Source organism: Mesoplodon densirostris, chromosome 18 (genome assembly GCF_025265405.1).
Source record: "Mesoplodon densirostris isolate mMesDen1 chromosome 18, mMesDen1 primary haplotype, whole genome shotgun sequence".
NCBI classification, from domain to species: domain Eukaryota; kingdom Metazoa; phylum Chordata; class Mammalia; order Artiodactyla; family Ziphiidae; genus Mesoplodon; species Mesoplodon densirostris.
In genome coordinates this window covers 53,467,069-53,490,587 of record NC_082678.1, presented here as the reverse complement: position 1 = coordinate 53,490,587, position 23,519 = coordinate 53,467,069, and the positions used below count along the sequence as shown (strand labels likewise).

The window sequence follows — 23,519 nt, the reverse complement described above, 5'->3', positions numbered from 1 at the left end:
TCAACCTGTTCAAATCTGGCTGGTACCCACCCTGCTCCAGTGGGCAGATTTCTCAACGTCACCGTGATCCCCTTGTCACCAAGTGCAACAGACACAAGCATCTCCTTTTAACACTCTCCCCAGGATTGTGCACAGTGGACTGGACGCCTTTCTCCTCTCCTGGCTTCCACGACACTACCCTCTCCTGATTTCTCACATTTCCCGCCCTTTGTTTCCTTTGTCTGTTCTCCACTACCTGCATCTAAATATTAGAATTTCTTTGGTCTTGGTCCGAATTGTCTTCTCTTTTCTTTTTTATCCCATCTTCCTAGGCAATCACACCCATTCCTGCTGATGTATATGTTGCTATTTTATGCTGATTCCCAAATTTGTATCTTTGGTCCTTCCTACCTATTTGACATCTCCATTTGCATGTTTCGCAGGTATTTAAGACTTAACCTGTCTGGAATGCAAATCTCAATTTACACCTCTCCCAAAACACCTGTCCTCCTTCCTAGAGTCTTGTTCATTTCTATAACCAGCCCCACTGTCCACCACACTGCTCAAGCCCTAAACTTAGGAACCATCACTTTTTCCTTCACTTCTCATATCCATTCCATTAGCAAGTTCTATTGATTTGATCTCAAATTCTATTTCAAATCTCCTCACTTCTTTTCATTGCTACCCACCATCAAGCAGCCCACCATCATCCCTTGACTAAACTCATGCAAAACATTTCGAACAAATCTTCCCATTTCCACATTCTCTTGAATCTATTCTTGACACGGCAGTAACAGTGAAGGAAATGTGCTGTATCTTATTCTGAGTATATATAAACATATATATGCAAAACTTTGAGGTATGCTTAAGACTTATACACCTTACTGTGTGATAAACCTCAACTAAAAACAACAAAAACCTAAACAAGATGTCAATTCCCTAGTTAAACTCCTTCAGCAGCTTCACACTGTCCTTGGAATAACCAACCAACCCTGCATGGCTCGGCCCCAGGCTTCTTCTCCAACCTCATCCCCTAATGTACTTCTTTCTTGCTTGCTAGAACCCAGCTGCCCTTTCATTTAGTTTCTCTAACAAGCTAAAAGCTTTCCTGCCGGCCTCAGGACCTTTGCTCGTGCTGTCCCCTCAGCCCCAAATCCTTCCCCCCTTCTTTTCCTTCATGTCACCTACCCAGGCTTTCCCAGACCCCAATGTCTAAAATATATCAGCCCATTTATTCTTTCTGCTCCTAAATTATTGTATTTTTATACCACTATTATAATTGGTTTGTTTTTCCATGGTTGGGACCAGCTTTTACATTTGACTGACACTTATTACATACATGCTATTATGCTAGGTGCTATATAGATAAACAACGTCATGGGTCTTATACTCAAAGAGCAAACAGACCCCTTTTCCCTTTATTTTTTAGTTTCCATAAGTCAAGGTAGGGGTGCTTAAGTTAAGAAAAAAAATCCTCAGTTCATATCAGTGCAGCAGCCCCTACCCTGGGGCTGGAGTAGTGGGGAGAGATGGTAAGTCCACAGTGTAACAGGGTGAATTGTGTCCAAAAATACAATAGGTAAGCTCAAAACAGGGCAGATGCGTGCTTAAGAAAAAATGTTAAAAACCATAAGCAAGCATCACACACAAGAGAAAGTGCCTTTCCTTTATTTATTTATCTATTTTCACAAATTAAGTCAGAGGCTAAAAATGCAAGACCCAGAGACCAGGTGTGTCACACTGAGACCACCACTGCAGCGCGTTCTTCTCAGATACTTCAACTTCCAGCTCAGTCCTCCAACGGACCCAATTTTGTTTGACAAGTGTCATCATTTCAACAACAGGGCCATTCAGATTCACTTCACTTATTCCCAAGCTCTTCCGAGAGCATCTCTGCTTGACTGCCTCAAGGATCTCTCTGCTGGTGACGGTTCTTCTGTGGTTGTAGAGGGACAGTCTAATCGCTTCCAGGCTAACCCGTTCCAGCCACCAACCCTCCAGAGCTCCCAGTGCATCCAAGATCCAGGAGCACCCACTGAAGTCTGGGTGGGTCTGGGACAGAAACAGCATAAGGGTGAGACAGAGAAGTGAAGGCTCCCACAGTCAGGAACATATGGTCCAACCCAGCACCCGAGTACCCACGGCTTCTGTGGATTCATGCGTCTGTGGAAACATACGACCCACCCAAAGGGACGACAGTAGGGATGTGACGAAGGAAACCAGGCCACTGTACCTATCAGCTCTCTCTGAGGAAGAGGGAGGGAAGGGAATGTGTAGGTATGTGAGAAAGATAACCTTTGGGTAATACAAACTAACTCTGGTCACTTCAACTTTTGCACCTTGGTTTTTCCTAATGGAAGCAGAGTTAACATCCGGCACCTTCTGAAGATGGAAAATATAGTTTAAGCTTCCAGTATACTTTCACACTCTATATGCATACTAGTGAGCATTTAACACTTTCTAATTTCCCGCCTTACTTCCTTGTGCCCACAGGATCTCCAGCCAAGCTGGGAACACTTGCTCTTCCTCAGGTGTGTCCCCATGTTTTCCGGTCCCCATGCCACTGTGTATCTGTCACCTCTACCTCCCATGCCTGCACCCAGCTCCACCTTTCAAATCCCATCCATCCTTTAAGGCTCCTCCCCAAGTGCCACCTCTGGCTTCTCTGCATTCCACACAATTCCCCCACTGGGGACCGGAGCACGTTTTGTTCTCAGAGCCTGTGCCACACACTGCCTATGTCATTAGTGTCCTTGTCTGAAGTTAGAGGGGCAGCAGACACAGTCCAAGGAACGCTGCCCTGAGAACCACCCCTCCTGGGCTCTAATCCTAACCAGACACGAGACGTCACGGTCGCAAGTCACAGACTCACACTGGGCCTCAGTTTCTTGAAAGGAAAGGTTTCAGGTGGGATTCTAAACATTCCTCGTGGTTTTCATAATTTACAGGTATTTGCTCAATATGCCCCCCAACACACACACACACACACAGCAGGACTGTGAGCCCCTCTACCACAGAGCCCTCATCGTTCGCATCTGAGCTCCCGCAGCAGGCCTGGCTGGCACTTAGGCACTCAATATGTTTATCCAACCGACATCTGGTTTTATCCTCGCAGCGCCCTGAAAGGCTGACCCAAGATCACGGACCTGACCCTTTGGAGGCTTGAAGAAGCAGGGTGGCCTGCTAGACCCACAAAGTTAAGGACAGGCCAAGGAAAAACTAATGCTCAGAAGACTTCTTAGTCCAAGCACTCCCACCGAAGGCCTTTCCAGCCAAATGCAGATCTCCTGCAGGAGCTCACAACTGGGGGGTGATTTTGCTCTCCGGGGGACATGGGGCATTATTTGTGGACATTTTTGGTTGTTACACTGGGAGGGAGGGTGCTACTGGCATTTAGTGGGTAGAGGCCAGGGATGCTGCTCAACACCCCACAATGCACAGGACAGCCTCCCGCACAATTACCCAGACCCCATTGTCAACAGTGCTGTGGTTGAGAACCCTGTTCTGAATCACACACCTTCTCTCCTTCTCCTATCATTCCTTAATCCCGTTTTCCCTTCTTCTCCCAGAATAAACAACAGATTCCAAACGATACTACTGGAATACAGGGGGCTTCGGTACAATTACAGACATGAGCACTCAGCCTTGCTTCATGGGCGTGAAGAAGTAAAATCCCATTAACATATGCACTCTATTGTATATAAAATAGGTAATCAACACGGACCTGCTGTAGAGTACAGGGAACTCTACTCAACACTCTGAAAAAGAATAGATACCTGTATATGTATAACTGCATCACTTTGCTGTATACCTGATACTAACACAACATTGTCAATCAACTATACTCCAATATAAAATAAAAATTTTAAAAAAAAGAAGTAATATCCCAAATCAAGCCTTAACACATCTTTCAGAGAATCTCCTTCCTGTCTTCCCCATAGCTTCTCTTGAAGGGGAATCCTTTCCTGATTTTGTTTTCTGCAATCTGTATGCCACGGGGTGAGGTGTTGGGTGGGCAGGAGAAAGGAATGAGTGCCTACCTACTTAAAGACATTTCTAAGTATAATATGGATGACCATTTAATGAAAACCTGCTATTTGCAACTCTTCAAAGCGACAGAACAGACGAGGTGGTGAATCCCCTCTCTGCAGGAAGAGGGGAGGGCCTTTAAGAGTCACTTTACAGATCAGCTGTCAACAGATACAAGAAAGGGAGACACCAAGGGTTCAGGTGTTCAGAGTTGCTGCCAACAGAAAGAAAGGCAAGTAGGAGAAGGTAGCAGCCATTCACAGAGCCAGTTCAGGGCAGCTGTTTTGCAACCAACTTTTCGGGAACTCAACGTGCGAGCGAGGACTCCTGCACCAGAAGTTGAAGTCAAGGTCACACCCAGGGCCACTAACGTGATACCTGCCTTGGCCATTCTCAGTTTGCATAGAGTCCCAACTCACTTGCTTTAGGATTTTCCCCACGTAACTAAAATATGCCTCCTTCTTCTTCCTCCTCTCCTTCCCAAAGGTGGAGCTGACCCGCCCTTCCTTCTCTGTGACTGGGATATAAACTGTGGGCTTCTTCTTAGGGCATCGTAGGCCATGTAAGCAAATGAAGTGCATGTGGAAGACCTGTCTTTACACCGCTAGCTCAGAGCACTGGCCGAAGGCAAGGGCAGTGCTGAAGAGGTTTTACAGGGAGTGCTGGAAGACACCCTTTCCTAATAACATCAGTCATTAGTGACTGCACTTGCAAGAGAGGAAGGCTCTCAGAATCCTCAAGAGATATTAGACGTAGGGTCTAAAGCCAGCTTGGGTTACTGTCCCGAAGGAGCATGAGGTGGGAAACTCACGTGTTCTTTGGCTCTATCCCAGGTGAAAGGGAGCACCCATTTGACGTAACAGCCATCCGTTTACCAGGTAATGCTCATTTCAGAAGTTATTCTTTGTATGTGCCTAACTCCAGGTGTTCTTATGACAATGGTTCTTAGGCATGAAAATTTCAATTCAAAAGCACCATGGGCTTCCCTGGTAGCGCAGTGGTTGAGAATCTGCCTGCTAATGCAGGGGACACGGGTTCGAGCCCTGGTCTGGGAGGATCCCACGTGCCGCGGAACAACTGGGCCCGTGAGCCACAACTACTGAGCCTGCGCGTCTGGAGCCTGTGCTCTGCAACGGGAGAGGCCGCGATAGTGAGAGGCCCGCGCACTGTGATGAAGAGTGGCCCCCACTTGCCACAACTAGAGAAAGCCCTCGCACAGAAATGAAGACCGAACACAGCCAAAAATAAATAAATAAACAAAAGGACCAGGAGTGGGATCCTGGAAGCTGTATTTTTCGAAAGCATCCCAGGTGAATCTAATGACCCGCCAGATTTGGGATTCGTGGGTCTATAAGACCTTCCTAAAGCAACTACACCAGACTCGGGGTGGGGTTGGAGAAGCTCCTCACAGATGTGGTGCTTAGGCCCCGGGTATTTCTATCTGCCTTGGGAGAGAAATGTCTCTCCTGAAAGGCAAGTGTGTGCTTGGTTATTCAAATGCAATTAGGAACTCAGGAGACAAAGCTTGGCTGGGAAAGCCAGCAAGTCACTGTACCTCAAGGCTGAAGGTTGAGAAACTGTAGATAAAGAAGCCGTGAACTCCCTGCAATCAGTGTATCAGCTCGGCTACAAGGACGTGACCAGCCTGACACGAACCAACAGATAAGAGGACACCAGAGAACCAGGGTTCACCTGATAAAAAGGACCAGAATGGAACACTGTTTCCTCTCCCACCTGGTTATGAGCCGTATCGAAGTCCCAGTGCAGGGACTGGTGAATAAGGAAGTACGATCAGCTTACATTTATTGAGCCCTAACTATGTCCCATGCTAGGTGCTTAACATACTTTATCTCACTTAATTACCATAGCAATATTACGAGGTAAGATGTATGTATTACTTGAACTTTACAGAAGAGGAAACTGAGTCTCAGAGGGCTGATGTGACTTGCCTGATGTCACATCAGTGCAGAATCAGCCCCTGAGCCTTTGCTTCTAACCCCACACTCTACCACCTTCCAGACCTGAACACCAGGGCCCCAGGACCCTTCTAATTACCCATGTGTGCTCTGTGCAGTTGCTATGTGTATCATTCATTGATGGAGAACTTGGAATGTAACTTATCCATAGTGTAGGCTCAATTCTTCTGAATTAATCATTTGATCACCACCACGGAAGCTAAACTGAACCCTTCTGTGAAAGGAAAAAGTGATTCCCTCTTACCTGGTTGTCAAAGCCACATCCCGCCCACCACTCCAACTCCTCCTCTCATCATTTCACCAGCTTCCTCTCATTATTTCTCTGTTTAAAACATAATCTATGCCTAGAGCATATATTGTATGATGAAGTGAACCGGACGTTTTAATGCAAAGAAGTAAATGAAAACGGGCAGGTATCATCAAGGCATTGTGGGATGGCACTGTTCACTGGAACCAGGCAGTGGGAAGGGTCAGGCCAGGAGGGAATTGAATCAGTGCCATAATGTCAAGATGCTGGAGAGCCTTTGGGGGAAGGGTGAGAAGAACAGATGTGGTGTTGCCATGGGAATGTAGCACAGAAGGCCTAGCCAGATGGCATTCTCTCGATGCAAAATATTCGGCAATTTTTGATCCCCTACTAAGTGTAAGGTCCATGGTTATGCATGGAAATGGTAATAAATTACCAATACGAATCACAAAACTCAGAGGAAAACGTGATCAGAAGATGCACCAACATCTATTAGAAATCTCAGTTGCTAAAAAGGACATGAAATCAATGATTACCTGCTAATAATTCCCCTATCCTGAAGATAAAAGAAGGAATTACACTAATAGGCATGCATGCTCATATTCATTGCTACCTGCCTTGACTTATACGAAGCACCTTACAGACGTCATCTCATTTCATGGTTTTAACACTCAGAGGTGGGTTTTATCATCTCTTTAAGAAAGATGAGGGAACCGAGGCTTATCAAGATGACCTAAGATGTTCAAGGTCACACAGGTAGTAAGTTGCAGAACTAGGAATTGAGCTGCAATATGTCTGACATCAAAATTCCCATCAATATTTCTCTAAATTAGGCCCCCTGCCCACCGGCAGCAGAATCCCCTGGGCTGCTCATTAAAATGAAGACCCCCCCCCAACCCCTATCCTACACCACCAGTACAGGTATCTAAAGTTTGGGTACCACTGTACTACCTCCGCCTCTTGAGGATGGGGAAAATGCTACTCTGAACTGAAGGGCTATTCTGTACAGAAGGGCTAAATAGATAGCAGTCAGACACAGAACTTAACGTTGAGAAGGCAGAGCTCAAAGAGATCAGAGAAAATAGTGATAGGGTTCTATGGAGAGAAACTCTTAAAAGGCAGGTCAGCTCAAGAAAAACAGGAGGCTCTTCCTTAACTCGCTATGACCCCAGCTCCTCTCCTTGGTTACCGTTCACTTCAATCTGGTCCTCTCTTGGTGGAACAGCAGATGCAAAGGGCAAACCAAGTTCATACATACTACGAGTAACAGGAGCAGAGGACGGGAGTGTTGGGGGCTGGCGGACGTACAGGGCACGGAGTGAGTCTGAGCAGCGATTCAGGAGTAAGACGGAGCGAAAGGGTGTTGAGCCCGCTTTTGTGTGGAGACATCGGCATGGCATGGAGGAGGCCTAATGCGTCAAATGCCTGGTAGATCCAGGCATTGTATTCAGTAGCATATGGTAGAGGGGATTCAGGCATTGGGTGGGATACTTGATCACATGGCCTCTGAGGTCTCCTAGGTTTTGTGCGTTCTACTCTTAAGTCATTAAAAATTTCCCCCTGGTGGCACAGTTGTTGAGAGTCCGCCTGCCGATGCAGGGGACACGGGTTCGTGCCCTGGTCCAGGAAGATCCCACATTCCGTGGAGCGGCTGGGCCCGTGAGCCATGGCCGCTGAGCCTGCGCGTCCGGAGCCTGTGCTCCGCAACGGGGGAGGCCACAACAGTGAGAGGCCCGTGTACTGCAAAAAAAAGAAAAAAAAAAAATCCCCCTGTATCATTTGTTTAGAGTTCAGGTTGTCAGAATTTGGATAGAAGTACTGTTCATGGTATTCTACCTCTAGGTAGTCAGAAGAATGAATCCAGTTGACTGGATAAAGTCAGAGGGTCACACTGTGCGTTTTAACATCATCTTATTTCATGATCTTAACTCTAGGAGATGAATACAGCTGCAGCTCACCAGTTGAGAAACTTCTCATGAATGGCAGGAGGAGATGGGGTCTGGGAGGCAGATTAGAAGATGTCACCTTGAGTATGATGTCACACTCTTCCTGCAATGTCAGTTCTCTGGATACTAATCAAACATTAATGGCGGATGTTATCTGTACTAACTACTTGCTATTCTGTCAGGTGGAGGGAAGAAAGGAATTGGACTTTTCCTGACCCCAGCAATATTTTCTCTAGCTTCTACTCCAAGGTTTTAGAAGAGAACAAGGGGAATGGGGAAAAGGCGGACATCAGCCTCCCACTTAGAAATGGGGTAGGGAGGTCCTGGGGTGACCCAGGGGGGATCTAGGGTGCTGCTCTCCCTTTTCTTTACTGCACACACACACACACACACACACACACTGTCTTACAAGTGAGTATTCATGTTGGATAGTGGAAACAATCCACTACCCAAATCAGAAGTTGTGTAAGTTCTGGTCTCAGCTCTACCAGTGCCCTACTCTGACCTAGTCAAAGTCAGAAGCTCTTCCTGGGGCTCACTTTCCCCATCTGTAAAGGGGTACATATGTTTGATTACATGGCCATTAGGATTCCTTAGAATCCTGCTACTCAAGGAGGTCTGGTCTACAATCTGGCTGCAGCAGCGTCACTAGAGGATCCTGTTAAAATGCAGATTGCAATTCAGTGAGTTAAGATCTACTCAGGTGGGACCTGAGACTGCATTTCTAACAAGATCCCAAGTGATTCTTATACACCTTAAAATTTGAGACATCCTGCCTTAAGATGCAGGATTCAATCCATGAATTGATTGTGGATGTGTTTTCCCTCTCATGGGTTCCTATCACACTCCCAAATTTTCTAGCTCTAGGACTCCTTCCAATGGCCAGAATAACTTGAGTTATTGATTTTCTGGCATAGGGCACAGAGAAATGCCACATGCTCCCTGAAATATAACCCTACATCTACACACCCCCATTAACAAATAAATTAACTCACTAATTAATTCATCTACTCGATTCAAGAAATATCTAAGGGGCATCAGGCACAGACTGAGGGCTGGAGATAAAAGGATGAGTAGGGTGTGGCCTCTGTCCTAGCCAGTCGAGGGACATGCCTGGACAGCCAACTCCAGCTCAGTGTGATAAGCACTCTTCCTCTACCATCTGACCCTGTCTTTCCTGAGGCCTTAAACAATGTGGCTCCAGTGCCAACTCCGGGGGACGTGCTCTTGGGACAGCCCTTTTCAGGTGACTCACGGGATACTGACAGTGACGGCCTGCTGACGTTCTTCTCCATTCCCCCATGATTAGGACCTGTGGTGTGATCCCCCTCTTCGCTCAGGGGTTCTTTTTTTTTTTTTTAATGTACGTTTTGGCTGCACCTCGCAGCTTGCGGGATCTTAATTCCCAGACCAGGGATCAAATCTGGGCCACAGCAGTGAAAGCGCCCAGTCCTAACCACTGGTCCGCCAGGGAATTCCCAGGGGTTCTTTTTTTTTAACATCTTTATTGGAGTATAGTTGCTTTACAAGGGTGTGTTAGTTTCCGCCCAGGGGTTCTTGACTTGGGATCCACAGACAGGTTATTCTGGGCCTGGGAGGATCAGGGGAGTCCACGTGCAAACTGTTTTGCATGTGTGCTTAAGACATTTGTCTTGGGAGAGAAAGTTCCCGTGTTTTCATCAAAGGAAAATGAAACCTAAAAATTGGAAACCAGTGTCTTGTTACTACCCACTTGCTGCCCTGAGACCCTGGCAGTTGCAGCCACTTTCCTTCTCTTCTTCCTCCTCCGTCTCCTCTCCCTCCTCAGCTGCTATCTCCCAACTTCCTCTGCGCTTACGTTGATTCTGCTAAAAGTAGCTCTGCCTATAGTATCAGCCATTTCAAAGAGCTAAGGGAAGATCCTTGTCCCCAACTCAGCATCGTCACAGGTAAGCACAGCTGAACCACAGGCACAGCGGGCAAGAAATTCCTAGAACCCGGAACCAGGTCTTGAGCAATTGGTCCACCATCCCTCTGTCTTTAATAGCTAGAGGTGAGAAGGTGAGCTTCTTAAGTCACTTTCTGGGCTTTCAGGCTAGTTTATGACAGTGACCTCTGCTATGAAAATTCCCTTTCCTTTGTGCTGTGAGATGTCTAAAGAGTGAAAGGCAGGGGTGAAGGGGTTGGGGGTGGGTGGGGGGAGGGGTCCACAGGTGGGTAAGTCATCAATGACACCAGGGAGACAACTGTTGGGTCTGTTTTTACTCTAAAAAAATGTAGGCTTCAGAAACCACAGAGAGCATATACGCTGTCTTTGATGTATCATTCTTAGTTCAAATCCAACCTTAGGCATGAAAGAGGAGGATGTATGTTTTGGATAATATCTAAGGCAGAGGGTTCCCTATCATTTCCATATGGTTGTGAGTGCATTATGAAGTTATTTTGCAACATAAATTCACCTTTCTACTTCTGCTCTAGAATAATTGGGGCTTATACAATAAATCTATAAAATGCCCTTTGAGTATGCTTTGTGACTATGTCCTTCCTGGCCTTCCTGCTTCTGTCTTGTGGGACTTATGCTGAGCCATCTTCCCGGATACAACGCACCTGGTAAAGAGAGGGAGGATGGGCAGCCCAGAAACATTCTGGGAAAGTAGAAGAATGGGAGCAAATATTTGCTGTGGAAAATTCAGAGTTGATTTTTTAGGGAGAACCCAGCACAGATCCTCTGCAGCTGGTGTCAACAGCAGACGGGTTTTTCGGACAACAGCTTTTGTTCAGTGTGAACATGTAGCATGCAGGCCTGGCCCCAAGAGAGAAGTGAACACAGCCCTGAGACCTGCCTGCAGGGGCAGGAGATGAGAATGAGATAAACGCTGCACAATGAACGGCTTTTAATGCAGAAAATCTACCAACAAGGGTGGATTTACAAACTCACATTACATAACCCACAGAGTCACAGATCATCCCCTATTCCCTCATCAAGCAAGCGTCTATTGAGAGTTTCACACGCTAAGCACTGTGCTACTAGGGGCCAGAGCTACATCCAAGAACAGGACAGACACAGCTTCCAGTACTCATGGCCCTGACACTCTAATGCGATAGATGCACAATAGGTTTGTTAAAGTGCATTCAGCCTGTAATGAGGATGACACTTCCAGCGTGCTGTGGGAGCACAGAGGAGGGACTTAGCCAACCCTGACTTAGGAGATCATGGAAGCCTTCCTGGAGGAAGTGATGTTGAGGCTGAGAGCAGAGGGATGAGCAGAAATTAGCTAGGCCACAGGGGTGAGAGGCAGGACAAGAGGGAAGAGAATTTCAGGCAGGGAACCGGTTGTACTCTCTCTGGGGCATATTTGACAACTAAGGTAAACATGAAATTATTTCATCTAAATTATAAAAACATATTTAAAATAGAAATTGTTAAAATTATTTTTGGTTTTAGAATTATTTTTGGTTTTAGTGTTTATAATCTCCTAGCATATGTATGGCAACTAGAGCGAATAGATAGTCTGTACCAGAGCTTTCAAAGTGTGTGCTGGTTTTCCAGTTCTGGAATGTCTGCAAACTTCCGATGTGACTTTCATTTCTAAGTGTTACATGATTGCTTTCTCTCTCTCTCTTTTTTTTTCCTTTTAAGTACAGTAGATTTGTAATGTTGTATTAGTTTCAGGTGTACAGCAAAGTGATTCAGATATGTGTGTGTGTGTGTGTGTGTGTGTGTATTCTTTTTCAGATTTTCTTCCAAAATAGGAAAAAATTATTACAATGTGATTTCTTAAAAATAAACCTTTTAAAATTTTAGAACAGTTTTAGATGATTGGATTTTTAACTTTATATTTCAAAATAATTTCAAACTTACAGAAAAGTTGCAAGAAGACTGGGAAAAAAAAGGCTCCCATATATTCTTTATACACCAATAGTTAATATTTTCCTACAGCCCCACTGGACAGATCTGGGTTCAGCAAAAGAGCCTCATTGGTCTCAATGCCTGATTTTATACTAATTTGCACTTTAAATTGATAAACTACCCTTTGCATATGTTGTGTATATGTTTTACACATTGGGCTCCTGTACAAGACACTGATTAACACAGGAGTCCCCTTGCTTTGGCCATGTGAAAACCACAGCTGCATCCCACCATAGATCCTACCCACTGTACAACTGCTTCTGCCCTAACAACCCAGGGGATATACCTACCTCCATCTTCCAATAATCGTTTCCAATGAGTGTGGTGTCTGGTTGCTCTAAATTGCACAGAATTTGAGATTTCTTCCTTTTCTTTTTGAAACTCAGTTTTAATGTATACTAAAACATACCAATGCAAACATTTTAGGAATGTACCACACTCTACACAATCACCCACTTAGCCACTGACCCACCCACACAAATGACCCAAGCAAAGGATGGTCCTACCTTGGAAAGTATCTAAACCAGAGTTCTTATTCCACAAACGAGGACACTGAGATTCAGAGAGGTGTCTTCTGAAGAACGAGAGCTGCTAATGGTAGTCAGGCTGCAACTCATCTCTGCCTGTGACAGAGATCGGGGTGGGTTTCTCATGGCAGACGTGCTCATGCAGGAGGTGATCAAGCTGTCTTACCCTCTCTCTTGGCCAGGGTGGGTTGTTGGAAGCTGAAGCAAATGTGAGCAAGGTCCTTAGGTCTGGCTTAACGCATCTCACAGTCAGCCATAGTGTAGGAGTCCAGCCAGGTCTTTGGGGGCTTCTAGATTTCCTGGTAGGTTTTGAAATAGAAGATGGTCCTAATAGAAACACAGGACTGAAGAGGTGCAGCTGCCTTAGAAAGCCATTTATAATAGATTTTCACTGAGAAAATGCAGTCTAGGTTCCAAAAGAATTTTCTAAGATCAACCAATGTATCTATAAATTGGAGACCACTTAAAACCCATTCTATACCATTGACCCATTGTGCATTTCATATGTACATGTGCAAGGCACTACACCAAGCTCCTTGGTGTGTGTCAAGGGGGATATGGAGAAGTTCAGGACATGGTCCCATGCTCAAGAAGCCTACAGTTATCCCAGGGAGATGATACATAGATAGATGAAAAACTTAATAACAATATAAGGTAATGTTTGTGACATGCTCAGGTGAGTGGAAGAGAAAAATGGATCACGGAACACTGGAGAAGGAAAGCAGTGTGCCATGTGGCTAAACGCTGGGGCTCATAAGTCAAATGACCTGGATGAAATTGCAGCTTCCCCACTACTTAGGTAGCCGTGCGTAAGTTACTTAAGTTCTCTAAGGCCCTTATAAAAGCTCTGGGCACTTTGGGTACCCCCAACGTGTTAATTATTATTACTCTCTCTCAGTCTGAGCGTGAACCATCATTCTAAGGATGGAGAGGATGTGAGCAGAAGAGCAGGAGAGGGCTTCGCAGCAGGGTGACAGAATCGTAATGAATTATCCACGCGAGAAGCTCCACAAGATACTTTCGTAACTTTGTTGGCATATACCAAGCCCAGGCGGAGGCGGCAATCCTGGAAACTTGATTCCACCCACCTCCTACGTTCGCACGCCTCGGCACCGCCCCCCTGAGCTCCCAGCGCCTGTCCCGAGAGGGCGCTGCCACCCCGCCGCCTCCGCCCGGCCCGGAGCGCGCGCCCGCCGGCCGCCCCGCGCGTGCGCGCCGCCCAGGTGAGGAGGTGGTGGCCTTCGCCGCGGGGGCGGCTCCTCGGCCGGGGGGGCGGGGCGGAGAGGCCGGGCCGGGGCGGGTGGGGCGGGCAGCCGCAGGGCCGGGGCCAGACAAGGCCAGAGGCGGGACCAACCGCCGCCGTCTCCGTCTCGTTGTCTCTTCCCCCACAGCGCCGGACAGCCGCCGCGGGAAAAGCGGAAACTGCCGGGTGAGCCGCGCCGGACGAGAGCGCGCCGAGGAGCAGCGGGGCGGCCTCCGTCCCGCCGAGCCGCCGCGGCGCCCCCCTTCCCCGCGCCCCGCCCCGGCCCCGCCCGAGCTCGCCGCGCGCCCCCGCCGCCCGAGCGCGCCCACCTGAACCCGTCCGCGCCCACCTGAGCCCGTGCGCCGGCGCCATGGCGGAGCAGGAGAGCCTGGAGTTCGGGAAGGCGGACTTCGTGCTGATGGACACCGTCTCCATGCCCGAGTTCATGGCCAACCTCCGGCTCAGGTGAGGGCGGAGCGGCCGTGCGCAATTACGCGAGCCTGCGCTTTCCCGAGAGGGGGCGCCCTTGCGGTACGGCCGGATTGGGGGTGTAGGGGGTGCACCGAGCGCGAGGGATGGAGTGCGGCCGGATTGGGGTGTCCAGGGTCCTCTGAGGTCAATGGTTGAGCTTTCCTGAGAGAGGACGCCCTGGGGTGCGGCCGCATTGGAGTGGAAGGGGCGTGCCGAGCTCCAGGACTGCGCCTTCTAGAGAGGGGGTGTCCTTGGGTGCTGTCCGGACGGGGGAGGGGGGTGTCGGGGGGAGGCAGCGCTTGGGGGCAGGCAGCTAGTGCGCTGCCCCAGGTGAGTGCTGTGGGCGGGCCGGCTGACCTAATGGAAACAAGAGTAAAGGGAAATAAAAACTTTCGGGAGAGTCGTGGCGGCCGCAAGGCTCTGGGAAGACTGGAGGGTTGTTTTGGAGAGAGGCTAGGGTCTCATCGCGGTTTCACACTTGGTTCTTTTCTTTTTTCGCTTTCGTCTTTTTTTATTTTTTCCTGGCGTGGTTCCATCACGTCATTCAGGACGCTATGGAGTGATCCCTGAGCTGTCTGTTCCGGGACACTGGCTATTTTTTAGTTACTCTCTGAACGTAATTAGACACGTTTCCAGACATCGAAGAGACTGCTCTGCTCGCCAGTGCCAAGATAAACTGTCTGAATTTGACAAGGCATTCATGGTTTCAGTTTTTTCAAGGAGTTGTGGATGGAACCCTTGTGTTACTGACATCCTTGAGAATGTACTCACAACTCAACGCCCCGGGATGGGCTTCCAGGACGAGTTTGTTTTAGAAAGGCTTCTACATGGGATTATTTCACTGCTGATAGAGTAATATGTAAGCAGAGCTTTAAAGTAGTTTGACTTTTTTTTTTTAAAGAAAACATTACAGTAAGTGGAATTTCAAAATAACTGAGTTGGGGGGGGAGGTGTTTCCTGGAAGTTCTGACTCCATTTCTTGTAGGCTTTAAATATCGCTCCATAAACTTAAAAGTGAACATCTTAATCTCGGTTTGGGTGCTTAACTAATCCCACTTCTCAGGATGAATTCCCCTGTTAACTTTAAGAATTTTAAAAACTTTTTTAATCTTCAAAATTGCAGTCCCCATAGTCGGCATCTGCTCTTAGCCAGGCTTCATTATGTCCCGGTGTAAGGAGCGGAGCACGGACCAGAGTTCTGCACCCACCTGCCACAAACGATTTTGAGCCAGTCCGTGTGTCTGTTTCCTAATTTGTAAAATAATGATCTCCAAGATTTGTCTGCCCTTACATTCTTTTTTTGCTTTCACATATCATTGGTTGCAAAGTCTTGTGAGGCTTGACTCTTAAGAAAGATTATTAATGTGAGCCTAACTTAGCTCAGAAGAGAACTTTGCACAGGAGAGAATTTTGCAATTTAATTCTGCATTATGCAGGGTACTTTAGGAGGTAAGGGGGGAGGGTCCAAAGAACCATCAGGTGTGTCCTTGCCTCTCAAAGACATGGCATGTTTATGAAGACAGGGAGCAAGGTGAAAATTTTCAGTCATTTAAATAATAGGTCAAGAAAACAATAGAAAAGTTAAGCTTTGTAGAACTTGGATGATTCTTTGCCAGGTAATTGTACAACCTAATTGTTCTGGAAGTTTAGCAGAGGGGGAGAGATGCCTTCCTTAGCCTGGCTCAGAAACACCATCTAGAGGAGAGGAGGGGTTGAGAGGAGTTGCAGAGGATGGGTAGGATCTGTGTAGGTGGAGAACGTTCCAGGTGGGTAAAGTGGCCAAGCAGAGGAGCGGAGCTTAAAAGCTGACTCGGGGTGTTCGTGACTACACTAAGTTGTCCGGAGGGGAAGGAGTGGGTGTTGGGGAGTTGTGGAAGGAATCGCCAGCTCTCATCACTATGACCCTTGGCTAATGCCCAGGTTTCTAGGTCTACCTTTATTCCCAATCACCAGATCCATCAAGATTCGGATGTTATATATGTCTCACCTGTGTGTGTACTCGACCACTCTGCGAATTGGCTGCAGGTCTCAGCGCACGGGTTCAGTGATTGTTCATGGTTTATTTATAAGTTGGGAGGGGTTGGTTCCCGGGAGCCGTAAAGGGTAGCCGTGCCCTTGCCTCCTCCCCAGCTGTAAATCCTGATGACCCAGGTGGAAAGCAGGCCGCTCTCTGATAGTTGGAATTTCCTATCAGCCTGTTGTTCCTCCAGGCTGTTCCAGTGTTTTAGCTGTGTGAGCCTCACTGTAAGGCTCGTGTGGACCCTTGGATATCTGTGTCCCTCTGCAGAGGGTGACCACAAACCCACTGTAGATCCAGGTGCTATTATGTCATGTAATGTTTTCATCTCCCGGAATATGGGTGGTTGGTCCATACGGGGTGTATATTTATGGTTGTCTAGAGGCGAAATTTGAGTGTATTTCATCTCCCAGTGGGTATGTGCGCACGTGCTCCATCATTCCTCCCTTCCCCAAGCTGCGGCTTCTCCTCTCCCTCCCGTCTGGAATGTCCTGTCCCCTGCTGTCTATCTGGCTCTTCTGCAAGGCCCCTTTCCTTCATTTATGGTCTGTGACATGCATTTAGGCACTTACAGCTACAGTTTCAGGGGTCTGTGTCATCCAAACTGAATTTTAATTTTCCCTACAGTAGCACCCACTGTGACAACATTTTTTATAGAGAGAGAAAAAAGGGAATGTTTCGGTTACTTTTTTTTTTAAGCTTTTGTGTCATTGTCCATTTAGAATTATCTTCTTATTTTGCTATTAGTCTGGCTTTCTTTTCCTCTCTTGGGTAAAAGCTTTATTTTTAGACATCTGCTACAGTCAATGTCACTTTCCCCATACTGTTATTATTTTTAAAAATTGATGTAGGCATGTGTCTGTGCCTGAGGGTCTGGATGAGGCAAGGCTCAATGACGTGGATTAGTGTGAGTTAGCATATCTGAGAAGGAGTTTGTTTGTATTTTACCCTTATACCAAAAACTGCTAGTATCTCGAGGGCTGCCTTCTCTCCCTCCTAGGAGTCTCTTGCTAAGGGAGATTTGTTCTATTTATTTGCTTTTCCTTTCGGTGGAGGCAGAGAGGTGTTGGTGGTTTTGCTGATGGTGGTAAGCTCCGCACTCCACCTCCAAGGGTCCGATCCAGGAGTCAGATGCCTGCACAAGCACCTCCAGCCTTCATGGTTAGGCCTGGTTCCCGCCAAACCCCCGCATGGCCACCTGAAGGCCCGACCTCGGCATCCCTACCATGGTCTGCTTTCTTCCTAGCCGCTTCCTTTTTAGAGCCTTTGGTTCCTTTTCTCGTGGCTTGGGCCATTCCTGGACTTGAGCTCTAACAAAATTCACATCAGCCCTGCACCCTGTCTCGCAGTGAGAGACCCGCCTGGTGCAGCCGCGCGGAACATCTGGTCCTCACTGTACTCTTACTTGCCACTTAGCCATCCTCGAGGAAGGAGGAATGCGGGCTGCTGTTCCTGAGGACAGTGGCCTGAGACATGTGCTTTTCATGTCACAGGTCGAGGCAACCCACTTCAGGCTTCCAGTTTCTAATTTTGTTGGTGGTGGTTCCTGTTTTGAGGATAAGGCATCTGCTCAGCCTGGTGTCTTGGCTCTTTGGAAATTTAATTTGTCCTCTTTTTTTTTTTTACATCTTTATTGGAGTATAATTGCTTTACAATGGTGTGTTTGTGCTTTATAACAAAGTGAATCAGATACATATACATATGTTCCCATATCTCTTTCCTCTTGCGTCTCCCTCCCTGTCCTCTCTTCTTACCGGTTTTTCTCTTCCATAAAAGCAGTGATTTGAAGCACTGTATTTACCAAAGCTCCAGGCAACTTCTCACCTTTAACCTAACACAATGTTCCTTTTGTACCTTTGCTTAGACCAGGCTTTCCTCGATCTTGGTGCTATTGACAGTGGGGCTGGGTCATGCTTTGCTGGTGGGGGGGGGCTGCCCTGTGTGTTGTCGGATGTTTAGCAGCATCCATGGCCTCTACCCACGAGATGCCAGGAGCACCACTCCCCTCCCATATGACAACCAAAAATGTTTCCAGATGTTGCCCGATGTCCCCTGGGGGAGGGGGCAAAATTGTCCCCAGTTGAGAACCACTGGCCTCGGCTGTTCTCACTCCCTGGAATATGCCCTGGAACGTCCTCCCCCTACTCTCTACCCTCATTCCCTGCCTGCCAGACTCTTCCTTGTCCTGCGAGACCACTTCTGAAAAGCCTTTCCCAAACCTCCAAGGCAAGGGTTAACCATACCCTCACCTGTGCTCCCAAGATACATGGGCACTTGATCATAACCGTCAGAGACGATTTATCGTGCTATGTTGTTTTCTCTGCATGTCTGCATTCCCACCAAATTGTGAGGTTCCCCAAAGCCAGAGAGCCTGTCCAGAGGTGGATCCAGGTTGTGTGGTCCTTTGAAATTCATTACCGTTGGGGAGGGGGGAACCACCTCTAAGGAAAAGAGTATAAATTATGAATGTCAAATTAGATACACGGCTTTAAGGGCAAGCACAAGTGAGTGGCTGTGAAGCAGCAAACCCACCTCCAGCCCTTCTGCATTTTCTATCATGCTCCAGAACTGGGCAGCTATGTGTTCAAGACATTTTAAAATGAGTGAACTGGGACTCCCCTGGTGGTCCAGTGGTTAGGACTTCGCGATTTCACTGCCGCGGGCCTGGGTTCGATCCCTGGTCAGGGAACTAAGATCCCACAAGGCACGCGGCATGGCCAAAAACTAAAAAAATTAAAATAAAAAAATAAAATGAGTGAACTAAGCCATCAAATGTTGGCTGATTATTCTTCAACCCATGGAATTCTTAACTTAAAAAAAGCATACAATCATCTCAAAATACTGTACTTAATTTAATACAACTTCAGTGTGTGTGGGGGGCGGGCAGGAGCAATGAGCTGCAGAATTAGTAGAAAAGCAGTGAACAGGCGCTCGCTCGCTCTCGCCCTCTCATTCGCCACACAACCTCTGTAGTCTTTCTGCAGCTCTTTGATCATTTGGAAAATTAGATAGGACAGAGGGTCCCTCTTGCTTCCCTGGGGCAAAACCTTAGGTGCCCTGGTGGTCCTCAAGCACGTGTCAATCTGTGATTGGTTCAGAGCTCTCCTTCAAAAGGAGCTGTAGTTAGATTCATAGGAGAGGTGAATGGCACACTAAATCTTTCTGGCTTGCATGTGAAATTCTTTGGCAACCACTTTTAGAGGCCTTCGGAAAAGGACAGTTTGCTCTGGGCCTGTTCTGCACATTGGCTTCATATTGGGACAAAAAAATGAGAATTTGGGTTTCGGAGCTGCCATTTGGAGTGAATCACCCAGCCGTCTTGTTTCCTTTCCTACTCCGTGACAGATTTCCAAGACTATTTTTATTCGGGGTCATTTGTTGACCCCGGAGACTTCTGCTGAATTTAGCTCCCAAACAGAGCCAGATGTGGGTGGAATCAAGCGCTCAGAAGCTGCTACTGGTGTGTTTCATCACAGGTTCTGAAGGGTTCTTCTTCTTCCTTAAAGAGAGGAGCTTTGACTTTTTGCTCAACTTGGAGACGAAAGTGGTGAATCTGGTATAGATAGAAGTGTGTTTGTTCAATGACTCGTGCAGGCTGTCCGTGTTGTGAATTATCCTAATGTGGAGAGCTGTTTGCTGACATTTTCACCTAAGTCTGAGCCACCTCAGCAAAAAGGACTGGACCTCAAGGACCAGCCTCATTTTATGATAACTCTCTGGCATCCCTTGCTGTGTTGCTGTTGGGACTGGATTGGGTCATGTGTCATTGCCAAGCCTATCTAGTGGGTTCTGCTGTCCACAGTGGCTCCAGCCCCACTGGTGATGAGCCTCACTGACATGGCCTATCAGAAAGTCAACTAGACTCAGGAATGGGTTCAGAGGCTAACAGCAGTTTTAAATATACATTGCAAGCCTCTCTCTTTTTGTCTATTCAGTTCCTTGGTTGAGATACCAGTTTTATCTCCTCTGGGATGGAGGCTCCCTTCAGTTTACCTGCTATGTGATAACTGGGCAGATCTCTTAGTAGACGGTGTTTCCCAAACTTTAGTTTTTGTCATTTATGGGAAGAAGAAAGGGGAGCACCTGCTTGCATCAGAAAGCAGTGAAAAGAGCACAGGCTTCGAGTCCTGACTGGCCAAGTTCAAATCCCAGCCTCACTTTCACTCTTTTTAGCATTATACCTTAGGGTAAGTTAACTTACCTAAGCCTCAGTTTCCTTATATATGTAAAATGATTGCCTCTTAGGGTTATTGGGATGAAATCACATGAAGTGTAAAACGTGCCTGGATGGTGCTTGGTACATAATTCCCTCCTAACTGATGTTAACTCTGTTTCTGAATCCTTCCCAAATGGCCTCACCTCCCTGCCCTGACCCTGAAGGGCTTGCTAATCTCAACTCTTCCTTCCTCACAAAGACAGAATCATTCGTTTTGGCTTTATTTGGGGGGGCAAGAATGAAAAGTGTTCTAGAAGGGGTTGGGGTTACCTAGTGGAGAAAGCAAAAACACTGGAGATAAATAGATCTGGACCTTAATCCTGTCTCTGTCCACTACTACCACCCACGTGGGCTTAGACAAGTTGCTTAGCCTCCCTGAGTCTTGGGTTCTTCATCTGTAAAGATGAAGTGTTACTGCAAAGATTAAATTCTACCACCTGTAAAACACCTAGTGTGGTACCCATAGCACAGTATAGTAGATGCTCAGCAGATGGTCCTCTGTCTCTCCTCTCCATCCCCTCTCAGTGCAGCCCTGTGGATCAAGTGCCCTTGTTGGTCCCAACTGTCTCCGTGACTGTCACACTCATAACCCTGTTCCCTCCAGGGCTACCACTATTTAGTTCCTGAAAATTGTTTTAAACTCTTTGGCAAAGGAGATCAGCTGTTCATATTATTCATAAGTGTTCCAAAATATTTTATTCTTCATGTTTACTGTTCTCTGCTTTCATGAAGGCTGGTGGCATTGGTGCCTGAAGTCTCCAGGCACTATAGATGGGTGATTAACTTTAAATATAGTCTTAAAAAAAACCCTCTAACTTATTTCCTTGTTCAACTCTAGACCTTATGTATTTTTAATATAATCTCCTGGCTTTAAAGCTAGCAACTACTTGAATTCTTGCTGTGTGCTCATCACTGTGCTGGGCACTTTGGTGGGGGTTACTTTCTAACAAGTCATTCTTTGCGGGATAGCTTAATTGGGAGTAAAATATACCTTAATACATAGATCAAGCTCACGTAGAATATGATTGAACCAAAATGAATATTGCAGTCAATCAATTATTTTTAGGGCTTCCTAGAGAGAAGGAACCAGTGAAGCAGTTTTTTTAAAAACAGAACTGATGATTATGTAATTAAGAGTTGTATATATGTTAGGTACTGGAGTTCTCAGGGAGTTCAGAAAAAGAGAAAATGGGATTGGGAGTAGGTAGACAGTGCCCTGTGGAAGAGGTAGAATGTGAGCAGACCCTTGTTGGAAGGAGAGAGAGTTTCTCATGGGGAGACACCCCTTTCCCCTGGGCCCTGATGTCCTAGCCCTTTGCTTTCTCGCCATCCACGTTCAGCGCCAGTGGGCTGGCCATGCTTCCCGCCAGCTTCCACTGCTTGAAAATATCCACCACTACCACCACCACCCCTGCATTGTCGGCACTTTTTTCATTCCTGTCTTATGCTACCCCCCAATTCTCCCAACTAGAGACTGAGTCAAGCTGATAAGAATCCTCTTCCAAAGTCAAATACTTCTAATGCAGCCCAGGCACATGAGGGTAAATTTGCTGGGTCCTTTCTGTCTCATGCCTTGATGAGGTCAGTTAGAAGGAGGGGCTGAGAATTTCATTTCTGAGTAATAATTTTGCAACCTCTCAATGCAGACCTGGGATGGAGAACTGAACTCCGGCGGGAAGGATGGGCCAAAGATAGTATGAGCCCAGTTTATTCTTGGGGAGGCAGGCTCTGAGGACAGAGAGGGAGGGTGCCAGAGAAAAACTTGGCTCAATTAAAAAAGTTGTCTGTGGCTTATCTTTGGGCCTAGAAGAGGAAATGGAAAAAAAAAATTTTTTTTCTTCCTTTATTTTATGCCTAATTTCAGAACTTTTAAGACTCAGCACCCAGACTGTGTGGTGAATACTATGGTCATTCCTTTGTGGGTCAGAGACATATGTGAGCCAGCCTGTGACTCTAGTCATGGTCTTCAACATTTCTTGGTGAAATAGAATGGTCCACTGTTGGAAAGTAGGCCATTTTAAAGTAAGGGTTTCTGATAAGTGACTTTAATTGATGGAGAAGGGATTTGAGAGCCTCACCTGTTTCCTTTTTTTTTTTTTTTTTTTTTTGCGGTACGCGGGCCTCTCACTGTTGTGGCCTCTCCCGTTGCGGAGCACAGGCTCCGGACACGCAGCCTCAGCGGCCATGGCTCGCGGGCCCAGCCGCTCCGCGGCATGTGGGATCTTCCCGGACCAGGGCACGAACCCGTTTCCCCTGCATCGACAGGCGGACTCTCAACCACTGCGCCATCAGGGAAGCCCAACTGGTTCCTTTTTGATACTTCGCCCACCTTCCCGTCTCCTCCTTTTCTCAGCCTCACCCCTGAGGATACCCCAATTTGCATTCCAGACACAGCTGCTCATGGGGGAGTAGTTACTTTATGTCTCAGTGAGACGGTCTTCATTCTCCCCACGTTTCTGCCCCTTGGTGCACACAGTATGGAAATGGATTTTGCTTTAGTGAGATTAAAGCATTAATTCTAGTAAAGCTATTTTGCTTTAATAAAAAGATTGTTTAGTGCTGAACATAGCTTTTTTCCAAAAAATACACAGGCCAATTCAAGGTTCTATTAAAACAAAACAAAACAAAAACAAAAACTTCTGGAATAGATGGGGAGATGTATCAAGAGACAAACCCAACTTTGCTTTCATTCCTCCTCTCCATTTATGACCCACAGTCATATTACTAAGACTTGGGGGAAAAAATTACCGCTTACATACACCAGGGTCCCATAAGCGCTAGAAGCCAATGAATTAGTCAAAAAATGGCTTCATCTAAAACAATGAAGCAAACACCAAGAGCAATTCAAACAATTTTTTCCCCTCTGATCACAAAGTCTGCTTTGAGTAACTTGTACAATAGAGGATCATCCGTAGCCGGATCAGGGCGATCCCGAAGGGCTTTGTCTCAAACTGCTGCTTTGTGTTCAGTATAAAGTCG

The 23,519-nt window shown here is 46.9% G+C and overlaps 2 protein-coding genes across 9 annotated transcripts in view; one reads left to right on the top strand and one right to left on the bottom strand.

Moving 5' to 3' along the window:
- Positions 1-1,651: 1,651 nt before the first annotated feature.
- On the bottom strand, positions 1,652-12,919 carry LOC132479013 (histone H2A.N). Of its 2 annotated transcripts, XR_009530439.1 has the most exons (3): positions 12,760-12,919; positions 12,573-12,689; positions 1,959-2,031 (listed from the first exon to the last, which is right to left on the bottom strand). XR_009530439.1 is itself a non-coding variant. In XM_060082531.1 (2 exons), exons 1-2 carry the CDS (start codon positions 4,587-4,589, stop codon positions 1,684-1,686), a joined length of 510 nt encoding a protein of 169 aa, XP_059938514.1. In that variant the 3' UTR covers positions 1,652-1,683. The 2 variants fall into 2 exon arrangements, 1 of the variants encoding a protein (XP_059938514.1); XM_060082531.1 differs by lacking the exons at positions 12,573-12,689; positions 12,760-12,919 and adding an exon at positions 4,428-4,589 and having other exon boundaries at positions 1,652-2,031.
- Positions 12,920-13,909: 990 nt separating this feature from the next.
- The window catches only part of MYO1D (myosin ID), a 348,552-nt gene continuing 338,942 nt past the window's right edge, over positions 13,910-23,519 (top strand). For 6 of the 7 annotated variants that reach the window (XM_060082677.1, XM_060082679.1, XM_060082678.1 and 3 more), the window contains exon 1: positions 13,911-14,301. In XM_060082677.1, coding sequence (XP_059938660.1) covers positions 14,207-14,301 — 95 coding nt within the window. In that variant the 5' untranslated portion in view covers positions 13,911-14,206. Of the gene's footprint in view, positions 14,302-23,519 lie in introns of all 7 variants that reach the window. The other variant, XM_060082676.1, reaches the window with a different exon arrangement.